The sequence below is a fragment of the Mya arenaria genome, chromosome 8, assembly GCF_026914265.1.
Source record: "Mya arenaria isolate MELC-2E11 chromosome 8, ASM2691426v1".
In the NCBI taxonomy this organism is placed as follows: domain Eukaryota; kingdom Metazoa; phylum Mollusca; class Bivalvia; order Myida; family Myidae; genus Mya; species Mya arenaria.
Genome location: NC_069129.1, coordinates 65,971,659 through 65,996,120, shown reverse-complemented (window position 1 = coordinate 65,996,120; position 24,462 = coordinate 65,971,659). Strand labels below are relative to the sequence as shown.

The 24,462-nt window shown below is 38.6% G+C and overlaps 1 protein-coding gene across 1 annotated transcript; it reads right to left on the bottom strand.

Moving 5' to 3' along the window:
- Positions 1 to 1,194: 1,194 nt before the first annotated feature.
- On the bottom strand, positions 1,195 to 4,564 carry LOC128242259 (toll-like receptor 4). Its single transcript, XM_052959350.1, has one exon. It carries the CDS (start codon positions 4,504 to 4,506, stop codon positions 1,993 to 1,995), a length of 2,514 nt encoding a protein of 837 aa, XP_052815310.1. The 5' UTR covers positions 4,507 to 4,564; the 3' UTR covers positions 1,195 to 1,992.
- Between the last annotated feature and the right edge of the window lie 19,898 nt (positions 4,565 to 24,462).

Here is a 24,462-nt window from a genome sequence, read left to right as displayed (position 1 = left end):
GCTGTCAAAAACAATACGCTCTGTTCTGCAGTGGAGAGGAACCGTTGCGTAGAAATGCGTCATCAACGTAAGTCGCACTCCATCTTCGTGAATGTCGTGACGTACGTTTCATTTCAGTACGCTGTGTACGTTATAAAGCGAGTATTGGGATATGATTTTAATGAGATTGAGCCAAGCGTAGTCTATGAACATATCGAGCTTGATATCAACATACGTGAACATATTTTTCAACAAGTTTGAAGTTAGATAACGTGCAAACGAATTGATAAAGAAAGTTTTCAGAAACTCTATAGTCATTGAGTTTTGTTCAAATAACTAAGAATATTGTACTAAGCGTTGTATCTGTCAGGGAGGTACGTAGACATACTCCAGTACGTCCGGGCGTACACATCAACTTTGGTTCCCCCGAAATGGCAAAAGCTTAAATATTATGACCAGGAATCAATTTTTTTTTGTAAAATCGGGTCCCAATTCAACAAAAATACTTCAGACAATTCTCAATTAAAAATCGTATAAAAAAAATATGTTTTTACTCTTTGTAAAAACACACCACCTCAAAGAATGTGTTGACTACAACGTTGGTCACGATTCCGAAGTAAACTATTTTTTATACACATCAGCAAAAAGCATAATTGAGTACACCTCATTGCTTTTTTCAGCAATTATTCAGGTATTCGTTTTGCTTATAAGGTTCTTTCAAAAAATAACAACAAGTTTTTATCAACGCCTTCCATCATTAAATACCATTCATACATTATTTTGAATCATTCTATGCTTTTATGTGGTAAAATTATTGGACTGGACGTTTTTTTGTGATAGACCTGGTGTCTGATAAACCAGAGCTTTTGAGTTTAATCTTTCTTTTTTGTCTCACTTTTATTGTAATGGAATGAAGAATTTAAGATCGATTACCGGTCACATCAGTTTAATCACTCCAGAGTTGTGGTTCTTGATTTTACGGATTTTGGCATATTTAATTTCGTCAGTTATCTTATCTGGGTAGCGTTTAAGACTACTATGGTCATCAACAATAATAATCTCCCTTTATTTTTAGGACATCTCATTCACGAGCAATAACCCTGCACATATCTATGGTTAAAACAGAGTTGTGGCCCTTGAATTGTCAATTTTGGACTATACTGGCATCGTTATTGAGTCTTTGTGTTTTTATTCATAGCACTACAAAGATAGAAATGCCCTCCTTGTTTGTTTATTTCAAAATTTTATACATCGATATAGAAGAGAGAATGTATACGTTGAAACAATAATACATGCTATATACAACAATAACAATTACAACAAATAACATAATAAGCAATTTTTTACGACATTCCAATGTACAATACTGACCAGCGAAATAAATTGAATATAATTATTATGTATTTAATTACTGCATTTATAACAAACATTGAGCACTTGAATATAGAAGTTTGATTACCATGTTACAATAGAAATCGAGATCTGAAGACGAGGTTGAACGATTACACTATACATTTTCGCTGTTGCTTACTCGCTGTAGATTAGTTACTAAACTAAGGGTGTTGATACCGAACTTGTTTTAGTTTCAAGGGTTTCGGTGGTTCGAAAGTTTTTTCTTGAAGTAACAAGCGAATGGTTTTGTGTACATTTTCAAGAACATGGTTGAATCTGCTTGTAGCCCTTATTTTTGAATTTCTTCAAAACAATGATACCGCAAATGGTCGTTTTCCTGTTTGAACTGAATGATGTTTCACGCACATGTTTGATCACTGTCCGCCATGCTGTTGTTTTCAAAGTGAACTAGTTTAAGGATGTTTTAAAACCGACGAAACTGTCTCCGGAGGGGCTTTCGATAGTTTCAAAAACAAGAATTGGTTTCCGTAAAAAAACGATAAAATTATTTTCATTTTATTTGAAACTGATACGACAAATACACAATTCGTGAAACCCGTATGTAAAACCAAAACTAGTTTTATTACCAGTAAAATCGCCCTAATGCATTAAAAGGTCACGTCACGGCTGTTTCTGTGGAAACGATGCCCCTTCCGTGATTACTTCCGGTGATAGTTTTTCGCAGTATGAACCCCGGTCACTTCCGTATCCGGTGTCGGAGGACACGCACCTGTCAAAGTCCAGGTTGCTAATCTTCCGCTCGATGGGACTGTGGCAGCCTTCTAGTTGAGTCTCCTCTATGTTGATGTCCAGGTTATGACTGTTGCGCTTGACAACGGTAACCATGGCGTTTTCATTATCGTTGTTGTTAGCGGTGTCGGATTTGTTAAGCTCATTTTGTAGATTGTCGCTTGCCTTATTTGTGTCACTTGTTACTCTTGTAAGTGGACGGAAATTTGAAATATCTTGTAAAATGTCTATTGAGCTATCCGTTTTTATTTGCGTATCTGAACGAGATGCATTGGAATCAAATGCCTTGTTTGTATAGGTCTTATTTAGAGTCTTACTTTTACTTTGATCGATCACAACTTTGGCCTTGTGTTTGACCGCTAACGCGTACACCAACCTCTGTTTGAACAGGTAGTCGTCCCGCCGGATGTAGGTAAATGTCTTAATGCATCGTTTCAGGTCACGTGGTAGGCTGTCCTCGGGTAGGTCTTCCATCATCACTATAACCAGGTGTCGCTTCTGTTCCATAATACTCTGTCTGAACGCTTCCTGGAACTCGTACAGGCAAAACTGGCTTTTCAAGAAATGCTTTGACAGAAGTATTATCGTGTGCCTGCTAGATTCAACACTTTTACTGACGTTCTCAAATATCGTTCTCCCGGGTACAAAATCTCGATGGTGCAGACAAAACTTAAACGCAATACCGTGGCTATCATCCGAGGGCTTCTCCATCTCATCAAACAGTTTCTCCACCTCTTCTTCCTCGTTACTGCTGTAACTCACAAACGCGTCATATTTCTTACTGGAGTCAAACGATTCCCTGGATTGACATGGTATAATGATATTAAAGCGAGTGAACAGAATAACCGTTATTTCCTGTCTGTAACGTAACGCTACGACCAACGTCACAACAACAACTATAACGACAACGCTAAGGACGATCAGAGGCACCAGAAAGTACTCAACATTGGGTTCACATACGGCTTCTCCGGACAGGGACGCTAATGTCCGGCCCTTCAGATTCGGGGGACTGGCGCACTTCAACTGACCTATGTATGTATAGTCAGTGATATTTGATATCCTCTTATGGTTCCCATCCTTGATGTAAGTTAGTATTTCCTTCAGAAACTCGGAACAATTACAGTCTATGGGGTTATTCCTTATGTCAATAAACATCATTGGCATTTCTTTGAATCTTTCAAGGTCACTGACGGTTAAGGTCGTGATATTGTTGTACTGGAGGTTGATGGTGGTGATTCTACTCATGTCCTGGTGTAGCGGTATCTCAAACCGGTACAGCCTTGATATGTTGTTATGTGAGAGGTCAAAGAGTTCCAGTTTGGGGAAGTTGGAGGACCACTGAAGCTGTGGATCTTGGAGCACCTTAAGGTAATTGTGGGAGAGGTTGTAAGTGCGCAGCTCGAAGTAGACGGACTTTTCGGTGGCCAGCTTCATGTGGTAGATGGATCGGCTGTCACTCACGCCCTCATCAAGTTCCATTAGGTGGCGGTAGTCACACACATGGGCCACGCGCTGGACGTCCTGGATAAACTGCTCACCAAGCTCGCTTATCTTTTGTATGACGATGCGGTTGTCCTCAAGGAAGGTATACGAGGTATTTCGGTTCCGCAAAAATTCAATGGTATTTTCATGGACACAGTCGAACTTCTTTGAAATAAAGCGAATATTCTTTGTCATGTTGATGAAGTTGTTAACAGATATGGCTACAATGTTATTTGACATGTCAATGTGCCGTAAAGCATCTGGTGTGATTTCTACGAACCTATTGCTATGCTCAGCTAGATAATCATAAATCACACATCCTCTGACCACCAGTTTATACAGATTCGGGATTTTAACAGGCCAGGAGAGTGATATTTTACTATAGGGGTCACACTGAATCTCCAGCCCGAATGCTATTCCAGATTGGTTGTACCCCAAAAGTAATTCACGCAGGTCCGTCATCCGCCAGACTCCAGAGAACACATGTTTGACATCACAGATGAGCGTGGTCAGAGGCGTCCGAGGTGTGAACTCAGACTGCACGTACTGGTCCGTGCGCACCGTACACAGCCCGTGCCAAGCTTCCGGTATACGGATTGTCACATTTTCCTTCGTTGTGTCGAAAACCAGGTCGGCTTTATTCACAACACGTGACGTCACAGAATTTTGTCTATCGCCGCGAGTCACTGTTTCAGCGTTGTCATCCTCAAGTCTATCAAATGTTGTGTTTTCTTTCAAAAGTGTAACGCTTTCGACACTGTTTGTTTTTACACTCCCGTCCTGTGTTACATCAAGACTCAGTTCACCGCGGGGTGTTGTTTGCTCCACAGATTGTCCCGAGATTACACCGATATTAATCCACACAATCGAAACAAACACTACCACTCTCAATCGGTCGACCATCTTTGCTATGAGTATTCGTGTCAACTAAAACCTCAACAAGACGTAAAACCGTTTCGTTATAACTGAATCATTAGCATGTCACATTCCCCCCGGGGCAAATATGGTAGGTAAAACAATTTTGTTAATTAATGATATTCAAGCAATAAAACAGTGCGCGTCTTCGCTTATTTGTTTCAATAATTAATAAAACCTTCCAACACGCAAGGTACAAGCGAAGAAATCCTGTTAATAGTTTTGTGAACCTGACACGACCTATTTAACCTCCTCTGTCATGCTGCGTTTTAAATACTATAGCAATAGGATTTATAAATAAACTTTCTTTTTATAGACATTCGTTCTTATAAATATGATAAGAGTTTTTTTTCAGTGTCTACTAATTATTTTAAAATAGGTCCGACAGTTTATTTTATTTAATTACGACATTTTTCATTACAATAACAGATTTATTGGTTGGAGGGCAGATCGGGTCATTCTTTATTAGATTTTTCTATTAAATTAGGAAAAAAGATGCTTCTGGCCGCAATTAATAGTGTTTATTTTTGGACTTTCAAACGATTAAATCGACAGGCTTGGCACAGCCCGGCGTCGGCGAATCGTTTAGAAGATTAAAAACAAATGCTTACTAGTATTAAGTGTTCAATGCCTATCGAATGCCTCTACACTAGCCAGTTCGCATGCGCGAGTTTCTCAATAGCTCACTTAAGGCTGCACTTTCACAGATTTGCCATGTTCACAACTTTTTTTTCTTTTTTTCTTGGCAAAAGCAAATTTTGCGTAAATATCTGCAAACCAATGATATAAGATTGCTGACAAAAGATCAGATCGCAGATTTTGATATTTCGGTTCGAAAATTAATGTTTTATGGCTAATGTTACTAACGGTTTAAGAAAAATGCACGAAACATCAGTTTTGGAATTTAATATTAAAATCTGCGATATCTTTTTTTGTCAACAGTCTTATATAACTGGTTTCCATGGATTTTCGCCAAAAAATGGCTCGTTCAAAGACAATAAATTAAAAAGTTGTCAAAACTTTCAATCTGTGAGAGTGCAGCTTTAATAAGACCAATTTATGACATTCGGCGATTGTTTTCGTCCGTAGATGGATATTTGGTGGTTTCAGTCTGCTTAATCGATTTTTAATTGTCAGAGCTCTTCTAACTGATTACATATAAATCTGTTAGACGATCCCATTGCCCGAGGCAAGAGCCTGATCACTTATACTTAGGTCGATGGGAACGAAACATCGAATCTGTAATATGTATCAACTTAAGCAATTTCTTTTTCTATATAATGTGATATTGAAGATTCCATTTTAATCATGTATTGCTTATAATTACGGTTTGAATTCGCCATCGGCGCCAGTAGAAGCAAGTCAAAAGGTTAAGTTACTCAATACTTCTAAATAAAACTAACATTACTAATTGAAAACAAATATTCATAACTAGAACGATTGACTTTAGGCCAAGTACTTATTTTGAACACAAAGAGTATACATGTATTTTATAAATAATTACAAAACAAGATTATAACATTACCAATGAGACTGCCATGATGAATGTATTCTCTTGTTTTCATGCATGCTTCTCCGCCAAATTTATTATTATTATTATTATTATAATTAATTATTATTATTATTATTATTATTATTATTATTATTATTATTATTATTATTATTATTATTATTATTATTATTATTATATTATCATCATCAATAGTAGCAGTAGCAGAAACAGTAGCAGTAGCAGTAGTAAAAGTAGTATTTATTTATTTTTATCTTTTTTCAAAGAAATAAATCCACGAATAAGCATCAAGAAATATAAAGTTGTCATGAATATTATAGAGCTCAGCTGTTTGCACATAAAAAAGCAAAAAAGACAATGTAGATATATTATTATGAATTTGACCTCTAATGTGGTGAAATGCTAATTCATCTTCATGTCCCGAAGCTATTACCATGTTGTACCTTAATTTAACACGGTGACGTCACAGTTGTTTAACGCTAGTACTTTTACGCTAACGTCAGACGATTGATCGCCCGCGATAAAAGGTCATAAATGTACCATGCCGACAATTCTCGGTATATCATCATAAATCTTTCGATAAAAAACAAAATTTCAGCAATTATTATTCATGGAAAACAACAAGTCGTTTTATTGCTACTATAAGAATAAAAGCATACTAAGGTATCTGATGTACATACAAGGTTTTTGTTTGATCATGCCATTGGTCGTAATGTTATTTCATAATGCCTGGTGACAACCCATATACTTTAACTATTATTTGAAAGGGTATTACTTTCTTTAATATGTCAAATAAATGACGGCAGGTTGTATTTTTTGTCATTGTTAACTTTGGAGCTTATCAAGCTAACGGCGATCTCTATCGATTACTCCTCTCAGTGCAATAGTAGCGTAGACATAGGCTAAGTCAGCAATTATTAAGCCCCCCCCCCCCCCACCCCCGGGAAGAAGAGGGGTATATGGTCGGTCGGTCGGTGTAGACAAAAGCTTGTCCGAGTGATAACTCAACAGTTCCTGGATGTATGGCCATCAAACTTAACATGAAGGTTTGGCCTGACCAGTAGATGTTCCCTATTGATAATAAGGGTCATCGGACCTAAGATCAAGGTCATAGTGACCTTGAATTATATACGGTTGTCCGAATGATAACTCGACAATTCCTGCACGCATGGCCCTCAAACTTGACTTGGAGGTGGAGCCTGACCAGTAGATGATCCCTATTGATTTGGGGGTCATCGGGCCAACGGTCAAGGTCACAGTGACCTTGAATGATAAAAGGTTGTCCGAGTGACAATTCGACAATGCCTGCACCCATGGCCTTCAAACTTAACTTGGAGACTGGGCCTGACCAGCAGATGACACCTATTGATTTTAGGGGTCATCGGGTCAAAGATCAAGGTCACAGTGACACTGAGGGCAAACTTGACAATTCCTGAATCTATTGTCATCAAACTTGACATGAAGGTAGGTTGGGCCTGACCAGTAGATGACCCCTATTGGTTTTGGTTGTCATCGGGTCATAGGTCAAGGCCACAGTGACCTAAAACCCGGAAAGTTAACAAAGCTTCTATCAGTGATATCTCAACAATGCCTGGACCTTTGATCATCGACTTGACATGGAGGCTGGGCCTGACCAGTAGATGACCCTATTGATTTTAGGAGTCATCGGGTCAAAGGTCAAGGTCACTGTGACCTTGAATGCGAACATGTTGTTCGAGTCAGATAACTCGACAATGCCTGCACCCATGGCCCCCAAACTTTCCTTGGGAGTTGGGGCTGACCTCATGATGGCCCTTATTGATTTTAATGGTCATTGGGTCAAAGGTCAAGGCCACAGAGACCTTGAACGCAAAACAGTTTGTATGTGTGATAACTTGTCAATGCCTGCACCCATGGCCCTCAAACTTGACATTTAGGTTTTGGGTGACCAGTTGATATGGATTTTGAGGTCATAGAGTCAAAGGTCATTGTCATAACTAATATTCATCATAAAAAATTCGTCATATTAACTTATTCCCTGCTGCTTAGAGGATACATCTTTATTTGCAAATATCAGTCATCATCTGAACATGATTAAAAACTGTACCCACTTTACTCACACTTTGAATGGTCATAATCTTAAAACTGCTTCAAAGGCATCCAATGTCAATGACAAATCAGCTGTCCTTTCGGTCCATGCATATGTCATTCACATAATCCTGACAACATGACGCTCACAGGGACAGAGGGGTGGGGGGTGTAATGTTGACAAGCATCTCTTGTTAATCTTTTGGACGCATGGCTAAATTAAGGCAAATAAGTAATTCAGAATTTTATGGGGTTCACAAAGGTAACACGTCTTTATAATTAGATATATATTTCGATGAAATATCTAGTTTAAGACGATTTAACTATAAGCCATTATTGAGTAGAGCTGTTCTGCGGAGGAGACGTTGGTTGACATGACTTGACTTTGACTTGTTTAAGTTTCTCAAATAATCTCTACTTAACTGACTAGTTTTACATCTGATAATCCGTGTCTCTTTGACACCATTAAGTTGATAATTTTAGCTGAAATCGGAAGCGAAATGACCGTGTTTGCTATATTTTGATCAGTACAGTCAAACCTGTATTAAGTGGCCACCTAATTAGTGTATACTAATTATTTACTGAATCGTCGTCTATATATTCATATGATATCAAACTAATATTGGGCTTCCAGGCGTCAGAAGTATTGTGCATCCTTTACCTTCAAACAGTACAAATCTGGTCTGATTTAGCGACAGTGTAGTCAAGGAGACATCAATACTGATTTCATAAATGAACAAAACATATTTAATTACGCATAAAAATACAGTTTTGTTGTGAAACATTTATATTATTCATGAATATATTATCATAACATTTATACAATGAAGTAACTACTAAGCAACACTCCGTAAACATATAACTCACTCATAACGGATAAACTGAAGAAAAAAACACAACCATTGGCAATTTGCAAATCACCTAACTTTAGTGCAATAAATGCTATCAGAAATATTCTTGTCGGAACAATCAAATTTTAATCAAAAACTGGATTGTTCAAACGGTGGAATACAGTGGACGTCTAATAGTTATAAAACCTAGACTTGTTTGTATTTTGTTTCTACAAGTTTCTTATTAATTACCACGTTATCGCTATTTTAGTACTAATTACAACCACACCTAACCGGGATTGGTCAATGTACAGTTTGGCGTTAGTACAGATATGAACCAGGATATAAATACAATGAAATACCAACCTTCTCGGAGACCGTAAGGGAAATGTTAACTAATTGCTTAATTTTCATACCTTTTTTAATGATGCTGGGCTGACATTTTATTGTTCTTAGACGACTATTTCACCGTTGGAAATGTGTTCACGCTCTTATATACAATACCACATTCATGTGTTTCTAGACAAACCACGAACACGATCGTATATTCTTCTTATTTACATTTCGTTAAACGCCTTTCTCGGACAGTACCAGACCGATACGCAAATATAGACCCTGGTTCTACATTTTTATTTGAGTTGATAAAATAAAGGGGGCGACCAGAAAAAAGGGGGCGAGCGGGGATGAAAATCTAGCAATTAATGTATAGTCCCCTAACTACGAACAAAGATGCGTTATTCACTACACACAGCCCCATTTCGTGACAGACAAAGTCATTAGTGTCAAGGACAGTACGGGATGCTACAGAAACAATAAGATCACTATTTGCATTTTCAGATTACAACTTCACTCAGGGTGAACGTGAACGTATGGAACCTACAGAACTCCTTTGTGACAACCGGATCTATCCTGCCCGTGAAAACTCGTCGGTTAGCGAACTACATGTGGCTTGACCGAATTGGTCAACCATCTCCTAGTTGGACAAGAGGCTGAGAGTTTTCTAAAGTTTTGTTCAGTAATTGTGGTAGACACCAAGTGTATGACTAATAACGTATTTTTCCGCCGTATATTTCAAAATCTTTCACCCAATCAAGTTACGTACGTGCGTTAAGAACGCTCGAGCGCTTCGCACTTTTAGCGTATTTTCCCAATTCGAAATTTACTGAGTCTGTCTTCCAAGTAAATCCCAGTAAATTTAAAAATAGCGTCGGTATAAATATCTGTTCTAATCATGTGACTTTCACATGCTAAATATAAACACTATAAGCTATAAACCATTACATTTTATTTTTAATTTTGGTAACCCGATACTGCTGTGAACAGATAAATTGTATTAAAGATAATATAAATGGATAAGTCGTATTTTGCACTTTAAAAGCTGATTCAACAGCTATAGATATATGAATAATGCGTCCGATGCATCTTAGGAGTCTTTGCATTTTCCATGTTTTAATAGCAAATTAATTGCAAGATTAATTGATTATATTATACACACATATATTATAAAAAGTAAAAACGTGTAAATAAAAAATACAAAGGGAGAGTCCCTATTTGATCATGCACAGGGGTCAGTAAGCACTGTGTCATGATGTCAAGAACTTGTTTAACAAGGATCCAAACGTTTAAAAGTTTAAGATATTTACGACACATTGTGGGAACAGTGTGCTTACGAATCGTATTAATATTTACTTGAAAGTATCAATGGAATTCGAAGCATATCACGCCATGGGCTACTCCATTCTATCTTTATGAACAATGTTATTAATGAACTCAAATATGGCATTTGTGAATGTACATTATTATAATGTTATTTTACCAAAAAATGATGATCTTATTTGGAAAGATTCAAATACAAGGCTGAGTGTAATATCACATATTTACTTTCATTATTGAAAAGCCAAATAAAACTTGTTAGAACATTTTATTACAGTCAACACTTGTTCTACAAATGTACGTCCCGTCATTTGACATAAGTTACATCTTAAAAATGCAAATTGGATATGCGAAAAGTAATTAATCATATTTTTATTTGTTATGAAGATTTCAAAACATATCATAATAAATAAACCACATCGATAGATCGGTGTAAGACAGGTGGACCTCCATATATCAACAGCAGAAGTTACGACTGTCGTGCACGGAGCCATTGAAACAGAATGTTGTAAATATTTACGTTGAACGTGATTTGGGCTGGAGCAAACATTTATTCATAAATGATTTTCCACGTACGTACTCTATTGAAAAGTCGTAACCACAATAATAAAACCAAACGCCCTCCTTTCTTTAAAGCACATTACATAATACCATATGGCACCTAGCGAAAGTAAGGCATCCAGTGTACAAATAATAATTGAGCCTGTATTTTCACCATGCCATCGGTTATCATGTTCACGTTTAATGTCTCGTAATCCCCTGTTTCGTGATCCCATGTCTTGTGTCTCGTGATCCCATGTCTCGTGATTACATGTATCGTGATCTCATGTCTCGTGATCTATGTCTCGTGATCCCATGTCTCGTGATCCCATGTCTGGTGATCCCATGTCTCGTGATCCCATGTCTCGTGATTTTATGTCTCATGATCCAATGACTCGTGTTTCGTCATCCCATGTCTCGTGATCCCATGTCTCGTGTCTCGTGATCCAGTATCTCATGATAACATGTCTCGTGATCCTGTCGTGAACTCAAGCCTCGTGACCCCATGTCTCGTTATCCCATGTCTCGTGATCCAATATCTTGTGATCCCCTGTCTCGTGATCCCATGTCTCTTGATACAATGTCTCGTAATCCAATATCTCGTTATCCCATGTCTCGTGATCCCATGTCTCGTAATTTTATGTCTCACGATCCCATGTCTCGTGTCTCGTGATTTCATGTCTCGTGATCCCGTATCTCATGATTCCAAGTCTCGCGATCCAATGTCTCGTAATCCAATATCTCGTGATCCTATGTCTCGTGATTTTATGTCTCGTGATCCCATGTCTCGTGATCCCATGTCTCGTGATTCCATGTCTCGTGCTCCCGTATCTCGTAATCCATAGTCTCATGATCTCGTGCCTCGTGATCCCATATTTCATGTCTCATGACCCTTGTCTCGGGATTCCATGTCTCGTGTCTCGTGACCCCATGTCTCGTGATCCCATGTCTTGTGATCTCATGTCTCGTGATCCCATGTTTCTTTATCCCATTTCTCGTCATTCAATGTCTCATGATCCCATGTCTCGTGGTTACATGCCTCGTGTCCCGTGATTCAATGTCACGTGATTCCATGTCTCGTGATTCCATGTCTCGTGTCTCGTGATTCCATTTCCCGTGATCCCATATCTCGTGACCCGATGTCTCATGTCTCGGGTTCCCTGTCTCGTGATCCCATGTCTCTTGATCCCAAGTCTCGTGTCTGGTGATCCCTAGTCTCATGAGTTTATGTCTCGTGATTCCGTGTCTCATGTCTCGTGATCCCTAGCCTCGAGATCTCATGTCTCGTGGTCCCATGTCTCGTGTCTTGTGATCCCTAGTCTCGTGATCTCATGACTGGTGATCCCATGTCTCGTGATCCCTAGTCTAGTGATTCCATGTCTCGTGATTCCATGTCCCATCTTTCGTGATTCCATGTCCCATGTCTCTTGATCCAATGTCTCGTGATCCATAGTCTCGTGATCTCGTGTCTCTAGGTCCCATGTCTTGTGATCCCACGTCTCGTGATCCCATGTCTCGTGACCACATGTCTCGTGACCACATTTCTCGTAATCCATAGTCTCGTGATCTCGTGTCTCGTGATCCCATGTTTCGTGTCTCGTGATCCCAATTCTCTTGATCCTCTTAGAGACCCATCTCTGGTGATTCAATCTGTTTATTGCATCATGTGAAAAAGAACTAGTGGTAACTAATATATAAAATAAAATACATTTTAGTTTGGTAATCTTGATCTTTATTTCAACTGAAATCTGGTGCGAAGTGACGTATTTTGCAGTATTTCAATGCCAAAAAAGCTTCTTTGTTATACGTTTGATATACTTCAAATTTGTTCTTCTAATGATTTTTTTCCAAATGACACACAATTTATATGGCACCATCATGCATTATCCATACGCCACAACACTGTTCAGCGGGTACCTGATTTATACACTGTTTGGCAACCCTTCTGGCACAGACACCACTTTTTATATGTTAGAGTTCATTTTTGGCGATCTACAGGAAAGGGAGTGAATGCAGCATGGCCGCGGGCCGAAAAAGCTTGCACCATTTTCTGTAAATCGCCAAACTTAACTCCAACTTATGTGGTGTTCGCGTTAAGTTGACCCACTAGCTCCGCCCTTGAGTAGTCACGTGTTTTTTAGGCTCGCAGGTTAAACCACCCAAGCGTTATTTTCATTAGATGAGTGTCGGGCAATGGTAAATCGGCGCGACTTTGTGAATATGTTATAAAAGCAAATAAAATTGATCGCTCACACATCAATGTTTGTACAAAAATGGAAAAGCACCCAAACATAAACGTTTGTAATACTTTCGTTTTAAAATCAACCGTTTGTTGTAATTTAAATAATTAGAATTATCTAGGTATGTTTGCATAGTACATAACTTTGTCATTGGCCCACAATATGTGCGAACACCAATACACTATTAAGTATTAGTTTGCCAATGAAATCGCTGAAATTGCGTTTGAAAATTGAAAATCATTCCTCATAAAAATCACAGATGGCTTGAAGAAATGGAGAAAATAAGTCAGATATTTTTCCTGTATGCGGTTTACATGATCAAACTCCATCATGTACCGTGACAAAAAAGATCAAGCAGTAAATTTGTTCATGTTCTGATCATATTTTGAAGTTTACGAAATTTATCACGTTGCTTGCTACGGTCGCTTGTGATGCATTCAATAAATCAAAAATATGAACGATAACGAATACTTGTGAATTTTGTAACTTAGTCGTTTACATCACAAACAAATCCTTAATTGCTGGACATGAGCATCAAATAGAACCCCACCTTGAAACGACTCAACTTCCACGTTATTAGTTACATGTTAATGAAGACAACCATAACTGAAAGTGAAATATGAAATCATCTTACCACAACGTCAGACACTTGCACACAAATGGGGAAGGTAATTTAGCATAAGTGTCATCAATGTGAAGCGCTATCCTCACGGGAAGATATGTGATAGGTTCTAATAAAACAAAAGTGATGGAAAATAGATGAAACCGCTTAAAATGTAAATTCTTCCTTGTTTTTCTATATTGTTTGAGCCACCCTTGTTTGTCGAACAACATTCGAATAAAACTTCAGGGACTATGGAAGTAAACGATCGAACACAATACACTCGAACATAGTTGAAGTAAGCACACGACTCTAAATACTCGTACATAGGTGAAATATGCACACGACCCTAAATACACATAGATGGGCGAAATATTCAGTTGGCCATATACACTCGTACAAAGGTAACATTTTCACACGGCCCTAGATACACCCGTACATAGGTGACATATTGACACGGCTCTATACACCCGTACATAGGTGACATATTGACACGGCCCCAATTACTCGTACATAGGTAACATATTCACATGGCCCTAAATACTCGTACATAGGTGAAATATTCAAACGGCCCTAAATACTCGTAAATAGGTGAAATATTCACACGACCCTAAATCCTAGTGCATAGGTGAAATATTCACCCGGCCCTAAATACTGGTACATAGGTAACATATTCACACGGCCTTAATACTCGTACATAGGTAAAATAAATACACGGCCCTAAATGCTCGTACACATGTAAATTATGCACACGACCCCAAATACTCGTAAATATGTGAATTATGCACACGGTCCTAAATCCTCACATATAGGTGAATTATGCATACGACCCAATACTTGTACATAGGTGAATTATGCACACGGTCCTAAATACTCGTATATAGGTGAATTATGCACACGACCCTAAATACTCGTACAAACGGTGAATTATGCACACGGTCCTAAATACTCGTAAATAGGTGAATTATGCACACGGTCCTTAATACTCGTATATAGGTGAATTAAGCACACGACCCTAAATACTCGTACATAAGTGAAATATGCACACGGCCCTAAATACTCGTATATAGGTGAATTATGCACATGGTACTAAATACTCGTATACAGTATAGGTGAATTCTGCACACTGCTCTAAATATTCGTACATAGGTAAATTATGCACACGGCTCTAAATACTCGTACATAGATGAATTATGCACACGACCCTAAATACTCGTACATAAGTGAAATATGCACACGGCCCTTAATACTCGTACAGTTATGGTGAGTTATGGTAGGGCCCTATGTATACTCATGCATAGGTTAACTGAATCGAAATGAATATTGCGATGAAAATACGGATTTCATTTTATTCATGAAAGTGTTACGATCCAAAAAAGCGCATTTCCTCTTATTTTCAGTTAAAATATTTGATAAATAAATGAAACAAACCTTGGTTCTTCAGTATTGAAATACAACATTGAGTCTATGGTCTTTTAGATCAAAGGGTACTCTGACACCAGGGGCGGCTCCAGGGTTTGACGTGAGAGGGAGCGTACATCTGCCGGAATTGAAATAAAACTGGATCTTTACGTGTATATGATTTAGGAAACTTTAAGAACCTAATCGTGCATTCTGGTGAAATGAATGCATTGTTTTCTACCATAATGATATGAACATAGAAACTAATCTTGGCGCTCGCCATGTGTGACCCCTCCCCTTGTTTCCGCCAGCGTTGTTAATCATGTTTTATTAGGAACTTGGGAGTCATTATTTTGCATTTTGTTTTAAGCTATCAGTTGGCAGAAAGGCAATACGGACTAAGAGCATGTAAAAGGCTTCATAAAATAACTTTATCACATTTAAGACATTATCCGTCAATACCGCGTGGACAGAGGCGCTGCCAGAGACTGTGGTGTGACATACCATTGTGAACTGAAATAGTATATCTTTTCAAAACGCCTCTGGTATGGCAAATTAATCCATTAGCTGTCGCTAAATGCAAATTGGCCGATGAAGCTTAAAAAGAGGCCCCCATTATGTAATTGCGGTTACTGTTGTTTTATAGTTTTTCGTATATTTGCCTCAAAATAGAATTATTTTTTTTACTCTATTACTACCAGGCACAAAATATTAACCAATCGCCAATAAGATAACTTTAAACATGAATATCGTTGAGAACGAATATCACTTCCTCCTGGTTTGTCCCATATTTCATAATTTAAGAAAGAAATACCTTACATATTATCTTTGCCATTGGCCAACGAAACAAAAGTTTATTTATAACACTTATATCATGATAAACTATACAAATTGTTAGTAAATATATAAACCATGCCTTTCTTTAACGATCAAATACCTAATAAGGTAATAAGATATAAATCCGTTAATTCATATAATATATATATACAAACGAAGTTAAATACTTTCTTTGTTAATCTCTGTTGACTATGAGTTTTCTCTGTAAGACCACACTCTCGCGTAAAATCGGGCCAACGAGAGAGATTAATATAATGTTGTAATAACTTGTTTCACAATCGTTGTAAAATAATTATATTTAAGTTTTCTATGTACGACATTGTGTTGTACATGTTATATGGTTATGCATGTGGTAAAATTTAAGGCCGAATAAACAAAATGTTAAGCTTTGTAGTTACGCAATGATAAGATGATAAAACATGCAAAGGGAGTTTTGATGGCGGTAGCTTGAAACCCTTAATCTTGTTCACACTAAATTGTGCCTCAAAACCAAAGCACCCTGTCAATTTCAGGTGTTGCCATGTATTAACGATACGATGCTGTGATACTTAAACGCGTCAGTAAGACACATTAACATCGTTAAACTACACTACCATGGATATCGCGTCCCAAATAGGGTTTTGTGCACAAATAACTTAAACATCCCAATGTTTCGGACAAATGTGTCCTTAAACCAAAATATAGGCTCGGTGATGAAAGGTGCTTGTGTTTTTATGATCTGTACTGTCATATGTTTAAGGAGTTATTCCTAGAAGAGATAACCACGCGTCTGTTTACGGATGAACACTCTAGTACATTAGTACTAGTAGTTGTATATGACAACACGTCTTCTGGTGGCTGAACTTATAGCAACATGCCGTTGTTGACGGCTGAACTTATAGCAACATGCCGTTGTTGACGGTTGAAATTATAGCAACATGCCGTTGTTGACGGCTGAACTTATAGCAACATGCCGTTGTTGACGGCTGAACTTATAGCAACATGCCGTTGTTGACGGCTGAACTTATAGCAACATGCCGTTGTTGACGGCTGAACTCATAGAAACATGCCGTTGTTGACGGTTGAAATTATAGCAACATGCCGTTGTTGACGGTTGAACTTATAGCAACATGCCGTTGTTGACGGCTGAACTTATAGCAACATGCCGTTGTTGACGGCTGAACTTATAGCAACATGCCGTTGTTGACGGTTGAACTTATAGCAACATGCCGTTGTTGATGGCTGAACTTATAGCAACATGCCGTTGTTGACGGCTGAACTCATAGCAACATGCCGTTGTTGACAGTTGAACTCATAGCAACATGCCGTTGTTGACGGCTGAACTCATAGAAACATGCCGTTGTTGACGGCTGAACTTATAGCAACATGCCGTTGTTGACAGTTGAACTCATAGCAACATGCCGTTGTTGACAGTTAAACTCATAGCAACATGCCGTTGTTGATGGCTGAACTTATAGCAACATGCCGTTGTTGACGGCTGAACTTATAGCAACATGCCGTTGTTGACAGCTGAACTTTCTAGAAAATGAAAACACTGAACCTTCTAACATACGTTTGTTGGCGGTTAAACTTCCTGAATAATTACCATGACATAAAAAACGTGAGTTTATATTTTCAATAAATGTAACTTGGCAATTAGATTGAAGTTCAATAAATATATCATAATTAACGTTACAGAATGTTTATAATGATATATCCATTGAACTTCAAAGTTTCAAGCAACCTTTTCCGAATTATTTTAAATACAAAAGACAAAAACATAATACTGTTGGCAGATTTCATGTCTGTTATGTTTTGCTTTGTTACGAATGTCGGAAATATTTCTCTTGGCGCTAAATACATGAATGAGTATTGTGCTGTTTTAGAAGTGTACACAATAGTGGGATACAGCGTCATAACCACCGTTTCAATGATTCCCGAAGGACTCAGAAAATGTAAATACAACCGTTTAAACTTACGTTCTGCACCCTTTCGTGTTATCGTTTTTAAAGAAAGGTCAGCTAGCGCGCCTAAAAGTCTGGAATTGAAACAAGTTATTTTCTCAAGTTATTTCGCAGCAGTGAATAAAGGGACTCGCTCATGGTTTGTAAAATGCACTCTTTTATTACGAAGTAAAGTGTTGCAAATTGTTAGGAGTGTTAAACTAAGAAACTGACAGCCGGAACCCTTCATCAAGTGTTGATATTTGATGTGCGTGAAGTTAGCACCGTAGCACCGTATCACCATATCACCGCGGTGATGCGGTGCTAGCACCGTATCTCCATATATTGTCAGATCAGTATACTAGTAATATTAAGAGTCTCTTATTCCTGGATAATGCACCTATAACACTGTGGGCCAAGCCCTAACCATAGGTAAAAGTTGCATGTGAATAACCTAGGATTTTAGGCCGGCAATGCCGTATTTGAATATAGGCACATAATGGCTATTTGCCACATAGTCAGTAAAAAAACACGCCGAAACGTTGGTTTATAATTAAAAGTAAAGTATACGTGTTATTTTTTGTGTTACTCAATTAACCACATAGTCAGTAACTCATATACAGGGGAAACCTTAAAATCAGCGATGGGATCATAGCGATCAATGTCACCGTGTAGCCAAAACATGGCCATGGGTGATAGAACATGTTAATTTCCTAGGATTTCAGGCTGAATAGGCGGAATAAGGAGATGACATAGGTTCCAAATGACTATTTATCGCATAAAATGGTATAACTATGGTGCGGAAACCTCAAAATGAGCATGGAGACCATAACGACCTATGTCATCGTGTAGCCGAGGACTAGGCCTAGGTAATTGTTTTTGTGAATAACCTAGGATTTTAGACAGGCTTTGCGGTAGAGGAACATACAATAGACCCCCAATGTCTATTTGCCGCATATTCATTAACTGGTTATGGCACGGACACTTTAAAACAAGCAAGGGGACCATATCGACATATGTCACCATGTAGCCGAGACCTAGTCCTAGTTGATAGTACATATGAATAACCTAGGATTTTAAGCAGGCTATGCGAGATACGTACATGGAAAAGGCTCCCAATGCCTATTTGCCTCTTATAAATGACATGTTATGGTGCAAAAACCATAAAACGAGAAACGGGACCAAAGCGACCTATGTCACCATGTAGCAGAGACCTAGTCCTAGGTGAAAGTACATATGACTAACCTAGGATTTTATGCAGGCTATGCGAGATAGGGACTTAGAAAAGGCTCCCAATGTATATTTTCCTCATATCCATTACATGTTATGGTGCAAAAACCTTCAAACAAAGCAAGGGGACCATAGCGCACTATATCAGTGTGAATCTTAGACCTAGTCCTAGGTGATAGTACATATGAATTACCTAGGATTTTAGGTAGGCTATGAGTGATAGGGGCATGGAAAAGTCTCCCAATGGCTATTTCCCTCATATTCATTACATGTTATTATGCAAACACCTTGAAACGAGCAAGGGGACCAAAGCGACCTATGTCAGCTCGTTGCTTAGATCTTTTTCTAGGTGATAGTACATATGAATTATCTAGGATTTTAGGCAGGCTATGCAATATAGGGACATGGGAAAGGCCCCTTATGCCTATTTGCCTCATTTTCATTACATGTTATGGTGAAGAAACCTTAAATCGAGCAAGGGGACCATAGCGACCTATGTCAGTTCGTTGCTTAGACCTATTCCTAGGTGATAAAACATATGAATTACCTAGGATTTTAGGCAGATTGTGACAGGAAGTGACATGGAAAAGGCTTCAAATGCCTATTTTTACCTCATATTCATTAAATGTTATGGTGCAGAAACCTAAGAACGAGCAAGGGGACCATAGCGACCTGTCAGCTCGTTGCTTGAACCTAGTCCTAGATGATAGTACATATGAATTACTTAGGATTTTAGGCAGGCTATGTGAGATAGGGACATAAAAAATGCTCCCAATGCCAATTTGCCTCACATTTTTTACATGGTATGGTGCAGAAACCTTAAAATAATTAAGGGGACCATACGTCACCATAGCGACCTTTGTCAGCTCGTTGCTTAGACCAAGTCCTAGGTGATAGTACATATGAATTACCTAGGGTTTTAGGCAGGCTATGCGATTTAGGGACATGGAAAAGGCTCCCAATACCTATTTGCCTCTTATTATTACATGTTATGGTGCATTAACCTTAAAACGAGCAAGGGGACAATAGCGAACTATGTCAGCGTGTGGCTTAGACCTAGTCCTTGGTGATAGTTCATATGAATTACCTAGGATTTTAGGCAGGCTATACGAGATAGGGACATGGAAACGGCTCCCAATCCCTTTTTGCCTCATATTCATTACATGTTTTGGTGCAGAAACCTTAAAACGAGCAAGGGGACCACAGCGACCTATGTTAGCGTGTAGCTTAGACCTAATCCTAGGTGATAGAACATAAGAATTACCTAGAATTTTAGGTAGGCTATGAGTGATAGGGGCATGGAAAAGGCTCCCAATGCCTATTTTCCTCATATTCATTGCATGTTATTGTGCAAAAACCTTAAAACGAGCAAGGGGACCAAACCGACATATGCCAGTTCGTTGCTTAGATCTATTCCCAGGTGATAGTACATATGAATTATTTAGGATTTTAGGCAGATTGTGACAGAAAGTGACATGGAAAAGGCTCCAAATGCCTATTTTTACCTCATATTCATTAAATGTTATTACATGGTATGTTGCAGAAACCATTAAATAATTAAGAGGAAGGGGACCATAGCGAACTATGTCAGCTCGTTGCTTAGACCTAGTCCTAGGTGATAGTACATATGAATTACCTAGGATTTTAGGCAGGCTATGCAATAAAGGGACATGGAAAAGGCTCCCAATGCCTATTTGCCTCTTCTTATTACAATTTATGGTGCATTAACCTTAAAACGAGCAACGGGACCATAGCGAACTATGTCAGTGTGTGACTTAGATCTAGTCCTAGGTGATAGTACATATGAATTACCTAGGATTATAGGCAGGCTATACGAGATAGGAACATGGAAATGGCTCCCAATCCCCATTTGTCTCATATTCATTACATGTTATGGTGCAGAAACCTTAAAACGAGCAGCGACCTATGCTAGCGTGTAGCATAGACCTAATCCTAGGTGATAGAATATATGAATTACCTAGGAATTAAGAAAGGCTTTGCGAGAAAGGGACATGGAAAAGGCTCCAAATGCCTGTTTTTACCTCATATTCAATAAATGTTATGGTACAGAAACCTTAAAACGAGCAAGGGGACCATAGCAACCTATGTAAGCGTGTAGCTTAGACCTAATCCTAGGTGATAGTACATATGAATTACCTAGGATTTTAGACAGGCTATGCGATATAGGGACATGGAAAAGGCTCCCAATGCCAATTTGCCTCACGAGCATGTGGACCATAGCGAACTATGTCAGCGTGTGGCTTAGACCTAGTCCTAGGTAAAAGTACATATGAATTAGTTACGATTTTAGGCAGGCTATACGAGATAGGGATATGGAAAAGGATCCCAATGCCTATTTGTCTCACATTCATTACATTTTATGGTGCGGAAACCTTAAAACGAGCATGGGGACCATATCGACCTTTGTCATCATGCAGCCGAGACCTAGTCCTAGATGATAGTATATGTGAATAACCTAGGATTTTAGGTATGCTATGCGAGATAGTGTCATGGAAAAGGCTCCCAATGCATATTTGATTCATATTCTTTTCATATTTTGGTGCGGTAACCTTAAAACGAGCAAGAAGACCAAAGCGACTTATGTCACAATGTAGCAGAGACCTAGTCCTAGATAATAGTATACATGAATAACGTAAGATTTTAGGCAGGCTATGCGAGATAGGGACATGGAAAAGGCTCCCAATGCCAATTTGCCTCATATTATTACATGTTATGGTGCATTAACCTTAAAACGAGCATGTGGACCATAGCGAACTATGTCAGCGTGTGACTTAGACCTAGTCCTAGGTAAAAGTACATATGAATTAGTTACGATTTTAGGCAGGCTATACGAGATAGGGACATGAAAAAGGATCCCAATGCCTATTTGTCTCACATTCATTACATTTTATGGTGCGGAAACCTTAAAACGAGCATGGTGACCATATCGACCTTTGTCATCATGCAGCCGAGACCTAGTCCTAGATGATAGTATATGTGAATAACCTAGGATTTTAGGTATGCTATGCGAGATAGTGTCATGGAAAAGGCTCCCAATGCATATTTGATTCATATTCTTTTCATATTTTGGTGCGGTAACCTTAAAACGAGCAAGAAGACCAAAGCGACTTATGTCACAATGTAGCAGAGACCTAGTCCTAGATAATAGTATACATGAATATCGTAAGATTTTAGGCAGGCTATGCGAGATAGGGACATTGAAAATGCCCTCAATGCCAATTTGCCTCATATGCATTACATTTTATGGTACAAAAACCTTTATACGAGCAAGGGGACCATAGCGCCCTATGTCAGTGTGTAGCTTAGACCTAGTCCAAGGTGATAGTACATATGAATAACCAAGGATTTTAGGCAGGCTATACGAGATAGGGACATGGAAAATGCTCCACATGCCTATTTGACTCATATTCATTACACGTTATGGTTCAGAATCCTTAAAACGAGCAAGGGGACCACAGCGATCTATGTCAGCGTGTAGCTTAGACCTAGTCCTAGGTGATAGTACATATGAATTATCTAGGATTTTAGGCAGATTGTGCGTGATAGGGACATGGGAAAGACTCAAAATGCCTATTTTTACCTCATATTCATTACATGTTATGTTGCGAAAACCTTAAACAAGCAAGGGGACCAAAGCGACCTATGTCAGCTCGTTGCTTAGACCTAGTCCTAGGTGATAGTACATATGAATTATCTAGGGTTTTAGGCAGGCTATGCGATATAGGGACATGAAAAAGGCCCCTTATACCTATTTGCCTCATATTCATTACATGTTATGGTTCAAAAACCTTAAAACGAGCAAGGGGACCATAGCGGTTTATGTCAGCGTGTAGCTTAGACCTAGTCCTAGGTGATAGTATGTATAAATTACCTAGGATTTTAGGCAGATTGTGCGAGATAGGGACATGGAAAAGACTCTGAATGCCTATAATTACCTCTTATTCATTAAATGTTATGGTGCAGAAACCTTAAAACGAGCACGGGGACCATTGCGACCTATGTCAGTTCGTTGCTTGAACCTAGTCCTAGATCATAGTACATACAAATTACCTAGTATATTAGGCAGGCTATGCGAGATAGGGCCATGAAAAATGTTCCAAATGCCAATTTGCCTCACATTTATTACATGTTCTGGCGCAAATAATTAAGGGGACCATAGCGATCTATGTCAACTCGTTGCTTAGACCTAGCCCTAGGTGATGGTACATATGAATTACCTAGGATTTTGGGCATGCTATGCGATATAGGAACATGGAAAAGGATCCCAATCCCTATTTGTCTCATATGCATTACATGTTATGTTGCATTAACCTTTAAACAAGCAAGGGGACCATAGCGCCCTATGTCAGCGTGTATCTTAGACCTAGTCCTAGGTGATAGTACATATGAATAACCTAGGATTTTAGGCAGGCTATACGAGATAGGGACTTGGAAAAGGGTCCACATTCCTATTTGCCTCATATTCATTACACGTTATGGTTCAGAAACCTTAAAACGAGCAAGGGACCATAGCGCAGATTGTGCGAGATAGAGACATGGAAAAGACACCAAAAACCTATTTTTACCTCATATTCATTAAATGTTATGGTGAAGAAACCTTAACAGTAGTAAGGGGACCATAGCGACCTATGTAAGTTCGTTGCTTGGACCTAGTCCTAGGTGATAGTACATATGAATTATCAAGGATTTTAGGCAGATTGTGCGAGATAAAGACATGGAAAAGACTACAAATGCCTATATTTACCTCTTATTTATTAAATGTTATGGTGCAGAAACCTTAAACAAGCAAGGGGACCACAGCGATCTATGTCAGCGTGTAGCTTAGACCTAGTCCTAGGTGATAGTACATATGAATTATCTAGGATTTTAGGCAGATTGTGCGTGATAGGGACATGGGAAAGACTCAAAATGCCTATTTTTACCTCATATTCATTACATGTTATGTTGCAAAAACCTTAAACAAGCAAGGGGACCAAAGCGACCTATGTCAGCTCGTTGCTTAGACCTAGTCCTAGGTGATAGTACATATGAATTATCTAGGGTTTTAGGCAGGCTATGCGATATAGGGACATGAAAAAGGCCCCTTATACCT